We start from the raw sequence: 5607 nt of genomic DNA, 5'->3' as shown, positions 1-5607 counted from the left end.
AGAAACTGTAGAGCGCAATGCCGATTTTAGTGTTGTTACTGACTTTGTCGAGCTTTGTGCCATATTCTCTGTGTCTGAGACAACAACCTCCCGGCAACCCCTTCCTCCCCCAGCCCATGGAACTGTGATTCACTGGGTCCTGGCGCTTTTCCACTGAGTCCAGACAAGGCCCCAGATTACTTCTCAACGGCCACATCAGCTGCCTGGAACTGGCACGCCAGATGGAATCCCCGTGTTGCCGCGGGTGTACCCCTCGGGTGTCAAGACCTGGCAGTCCCTGGACTCTGGCCTGCCAGCACTACTTTCCTACCAAATGTCTCAGTCAGAAGTCTAGGTGTTGAAGGATCATGATTGTTAACCATCCTCCACCAACCCTTCTTCCGGAAAGAGCTGGGCCCTCTGGGAGAGTGGGCAAGATGGGTGGTGAGGGGCCCAGACCCAGTGCACGCCAGGGAGCTCCTCTAGGGTCTCCAGGGCTGGGACGATGAGGGGGGCTTACCCCTCAATGTCATCCTCGTCTGTCTCATTTGCCTTGTGTGGTGTCTTGATGTTGTCCCCCTTGCCCACCACAGCGACGTCGCACTTTACATAGCCCTTCAGCCCGGCAGAGATGTCGTCGGGGTCAGACAGGATGGCCCACTTGTGATGGAACTGGTGCTCTGCAGGGGTGAAGGAGTGGGCACTGCATGGGCGCCCCACCCCCACGGCTCCCCATCCTCAGGGCAGGCTGAGGCTGTAGAGCTGAGCGTCTTCTTGGCCCTTGAACCCCAGCTCTGCCTGCTTCTGGGCCAGGGGGCATGGAGGACATCCCCCCAGCACCAGGCTGCTGGGGCAAGGCCCGCCATGGCCATCTATCCAGATGTGTGGCGTGACCATGAAACTACAAACCTGCTGGCCTGTCTGCCCGCAGCCCCTCCTACCACCTCCTCCCCAGTCAGCCTCTAGACTGAGCCCACCAACACGGAGGCTCCCTCCGACAGCCCTCCTGGGACTCCCCAGTGCCTTGGGTGAAGGGCTCCTTGTGCAGCTCTCCCGGACCCCACCTTGCGCTCCTGCAAGGCCAAGCTGCTCGTTCCTCTCTGTACTCCTGCTGCTCCACCCCACGCTGCCACTTCTGCAGGCCTTTGAGCTTAGAAGGTGCTCAGCCTCCTTCCTCTTTCTCTACCTGTCAACTGGTAAACCTGTATTCATTTTGCTCAAGTGTCTTCTCTTCCATGCAGTCTTCCCTGACTTCCTCAGAAGAGTTGATCCTGGCCTCTCTGCTGCCCTCAGTGTCCATACCTCCCACCACACTGTGCACTGTGATGACCCATGTGCTGTTTATCTCCCATTCCAGGCACCTAAGGACATGGCTGAGCCTCACCCTGAGGTCCCCAGGGCCTGGGACGATGCACAGGAGAGGACAGATGCAGAGAAGGAGGCACTGTGGAAGGGGCTGCCCCTTCAGGTTCACTCTAAACCTGGTGCACAGGAGAGGGAACCCAGGCCCCTACGTGCCGAACCTTCCCCCAGTTCTGTGTGGACCCCGAAGTCTCCAGGGGCTCAGACTCTCCCTCCCCTTTCACCATACCTGTAGCCCAGCCCTGCATCCTCCACAGCTCTGACCCCAGTGGGCTCCTGGAGGTGTATTAGAAATAAGTCTGGGGACAGATCAGTACTACTGTGACTCAGAGGAGAGAATGCCATTGCAGAGACGGAAGAGAGGGACAAGGATGGCAAGAAAGGAGGAAGCCATTCATTTGAGGAGTTGCAGGAGACCCTCAGATGCGTTGGCACAGCTCAGGTGGAGGGGGCCATGTCCCAGGCATCTCCAGAGCATTGCCAGGCCAATGAACACAGGACGGATAGGAAAGCAGATAGCTAGGTGGCTGGAGGACAGGTGGACAGAGGGCAGACTGGCTGAGTGGACAGATGGACAGATGGTGAACAGGTATATGGATGGGAGAATCATCAATACCCAGACAGATGGTGGAGGAATATATAGTGGGTGGGTGGCCTTGTGGGTGGATGGCTGGATGGAGACATGAGTAGATGGACAGACCCATTCATGGCTCGATGGACTCCTGAAGTTTAGCAAGGAAGAGAGTAAGACTCAGGAGGGACAGGAAATCTGCCTTTAAACGTAAAGGCTATTTGAAAAGGGAATGGATATTTTTTTCTTTTTTTTTTTTGCCTGAAAAGCAGATCTGTGAAAGTGGGTGAAGGTTACAAGTGACAGGTTTTGGTTTGACATAAACTAAGTAGAGATATTTAAAATAGGAGGTGGTGAGTTCCCTATTTCTGGGCGTGCTAAGTGGAGGTGGGAGGCCAATCAGGAGTGTGTGGGGGGGGTCCCAATATTGGGCAAACACTGAGGCTCTCCCAGTCCGAATACTGTGTGCTCTCAGGACAGGGATACGGGACCACACGAGGCCCCCAGCTGGACGCTCACCAGCCTGGAACGTCACCTCCTCTCTCTTTGGCCTGCTCTGACACCTGCCAGTAAGGCCAGCTGGGTTGGGGAAGTTGTTAACCTCCCCCCGATCTCATCGATCTCATCTACAGCCCGTAAGAGAAGAGGGGCCCCCTATGGCTCCGCCTCACCTCCCGCAGAGAGGAGCAAGGAGGGGACTGTCCTCTGACTGCATCGATGGTGCAAATGTGGTCCTGCCAGGGTGAGAACAGGCCCTTGTCTCCCCTGGGAAACCCTTCCAGTTCCACTAGGTGTTGACCCCCACAAAGCTGCCCAGCAGCACCCTGAGTTCTGTGACCCTGGGGTCACGTACACTGTTCAACAACACCCCGGCAGGGTGAGGAACTGAGGACTTGTTGAGGTCAGACCACATTGGAGATGGTGCGAGTGAAGACGCTGGAGCCTCAGCTGACGGGACTGAGTGACCGCAGCCTCTCCTCTGCCTGGGAGGACAGCAGGCCCAGGGATAGAATTGGCAGGAGCCACAGACCTCCAGTCACCTCAGCAGAGGGCCTGGGCTTTGGACCCACACAGACCTGGGTCTACATTCTGTTTCACCCACTCCCCTTTGCTGTGCCCCGGGCCAGTTATCTCAGCTTGTTCAGCCTCCGTTTCCTTGCTGTGAGGTGGGGGCGATACGGCCTATGTGGCCTGTGAGGGTGGGACGTGCTGGAACAGCGTGGTCAGCTCAGTGCCTGGCATCCACTGGGGCTCCTGCCTCTTTCTCCACCCCTGAATTTCCTCTAGGCTTCCTCTGGTGATCCCAAGGGTCACTGCTCAGTCCTGGGGTGCAGGCCATCCTTAGGGATGCCAGCGTCCTTCCAAACAAGTGGCCCCAGCAGTGCGAAGCAACATGGCGGCAGCCTGTTGCTGCTCCCTATGGCCCTGGTGGGTCAGTAGGGCTGTCCTCTCTCAGGGCTACATGTGCGGTGGGTGGTGGGTTAGGCACTGGTCTGGGGCCAGGAGACCAGGTTCTGCTCCCAGGCTTTGGGCAAGTTCCTTCCTCACCCTGGGCCTCAGTTTCCCCAGCTTAAAGGAGGGATTGGACCAGACGTTTCCAAGGTCTCACGAGGCTCGAACGGCCTCTGATTTTGGGATTTGTGTGTACAGTGTTAGGCTTGGGACTCGGATTGCCCGGTCTGAGTCACGGTTCTACTGTCCAGTGGGTTGAGTTCAAGAAATCACCAATTTGCTCACCCCATTAGATTTGTGGCACTTTTAGTGACTTAGTTTCCTTGGGCCTCATTATCTCCTCTGTCCTGTGCGGGTCAAATGTGACAATTTGGGAAGACTGTATGGTCACCGCCAAAGGGCCTCCAGGGCCACTCTGAACAGTGGGCTCACTTCAGGGGACATCGGCTGGCTCCTGAGCTGGTCACATGGTGAACACCCATCTGTCAGGCAGTGGGCGCCTGCTCTGCCTGGTCCATCCTCACATGCCCTCCGGGTCACCCCTTGGGGTGTTGGCCCAGGGGAACCCACAGAGCAGTCAAGCAGCCGCAGCCCACATGGCTGTCCTCAGGTGGCACGGGTCCCTTGTGAACGTGCGTTCTGAGCCCAGGCCCCTGAGAGGCAGCCACCCATCTGGCCTTGGCCGGCCTCACTGCCTTTGGACGGGACACCTGACTCAACAGGCTCTGGAGCCACACTGCCATGTCTGGGGCAGGCCTGGCACTTCTCGGAGCTGTGGGGCCCACTCTAAGAGAGGGTGATGGGGCTCTGTGAGGATGAAAGGGTCCCTTCTGGTCAGGAGGTATCAGCACAGGAGGCAGGGCCTCCCTCATCTATCACAGACCTGCACGGCCCTCCCCGGCTGCACGCGGCGGGGCCCTCCAGCCTGCCCAGTGCTACGAGCCAGACGAGGCTCTGCTCCGGCTCTGCGTGGCTTTCTGACCGATTACGCGTCAGCCCCAGACCTGTGCACGGTTGCTCGCTGCGGTTGCTACAGTCTGCACACGGCTTCTCCACAGGCCCTCTGGCTGTGTGGATTCACAGTCCCCAGGTCATCTGTGCCCAGGAACCCCCACGCAGGACTGACCATGCAGCCACACTCCGGGAGCTGTGTGCTGTGCGGATACTCACCAGGCTGGGAGTACACGGTTCCCACATCCATTTTGAAGGAGCCCACCAGGGTGCCGCTGCGTAGCAGGTTCTTGGAGTGAATCACCTTCCGGGTAGAACCACCGGCCGCCAGTCAGGGTGGGTGGGGGTAGGACCCACTAATGGGGGTGCTACCTCAGTCTTTCTGGGGTCCTGAACTTCACGGTGAAGTGAGGGAGTGTGGCAGGGCAGGGGAGGCTCACTGAGGCTCAGCACCTGCCCCTCCTGCCCTCCTGCTTCTGGCTGGCGGCCATGGACGGGTGACTAGGTTGTGCACTCTACAGAGGCCCTGGCTAAAGGACAAGAGGGGCTGAAATCCAGCCCGTGTCCCCCTTATCAGCTGAGTGTCCAGGCACAGGGCTGCCTTTTCATGACTGGTCCAGTCAGGGGTCACCTTTCAAGTTTGCACGGAGGTGCAGTTGAAGCTGGTGGCCCTGCCTGCCAGGGGTGGTCCCCACTCACCGAGATCCTGATGATCTTGTCGAACATGACGTCAGGAGAGACGTGGAAGTCGAAGACAAAGTACTGGAGGGGAAGGACCCAGGCCTCTGTCACCAGCGGGCAGCAGCGGCAGGCTGGGGCTGTGCCGGGCCCTCCCTCCTGGCAGTGCCTGTCTGTACCCCAGCCATTTTCCCCGAGCCCCCAAGTTCGGGTGAGCAACAGGGGCAACTCCTCAGGTCCTGACTGACCCAGGTGGCGGGTGTGGAAGGCAGGGCCCCTGTTGTGTGTCGGACCAGGCGTGCTGTGGCCAGCACATGGTGAGTGGCACTACTATGCATGGCCCAGGTGTGTAGCCAGGGACCCGAAGCTCTGGAGAGGTGAGCGGGGATCGAGATCGGGGTGTCATCAGTACGTAGGTGGTAACCGAAGCCCTGGGTGTGGAGGAGACGCCCACGGACAGCCTAAGAGGGGAAGCAGATCCAGGACGGGCTCTAAGAACTGCCTGTGAGCAGGGAGCAGAGGAAACAGTGGCCAAGAAGGAGGCTGGGGGGAACCAGCAGTTAGCGTAATGGCTATGTCGCTGGACTCCCACGTAGTCGACCGCGGTTTGTGTC

General features: G+C 58.7%; 1 protein-coding gene across 1 annotated transcript in view; it reads right to left on the bottom strand.

Moving 5' to 3' along the window:
* Nucleotides 1-5607, bottom strand: part of OTOF (otoferlin) — a 109706-nt gene that overhangs the window by 28043 nt on the left and 76056 nt on the right. The window contains exons 11-13 of the mRNA XM_006162226.2: nucleotides 5015-5077; nucleotides 4535-4619; nucleotides 500-659 (exon numbers count right to left, since the gene is read on the bottom strand). Coding sequence (XP_006162288.1) covers nucleotides 500-659; nucleotides 4535-4619; nucleotides 5015-5077 — 308 coding nt within the window. The remainder of the gene's footprint in view (nucleotides 1-499; nucleotides 660-4534; nucleotides 4620-5014; nucleotides 5078-5607) is intronic.

This window comes from Tupaia chinensis, unplaced genomic scaffold, assembly GCF_000334495.1.
Source record: "Tupaia chinensis unplaced genomic scaffold, TupChi_1.0 Scaffold139757_1, whole genome shotgun sequence".
In the NCBI taxonomy this organism is placed as follows: domain Eukaryota; kingdom Metazoa; phylum Chordata; class Mammalia; order Scandentia; family Tupaiidae; genus Tupaia; species Tupaia belangeri.
Note: the sequence above shows the minus strand (reverse complement) of the source record. Positions and strands in the feature narration are given on the sequence as shown.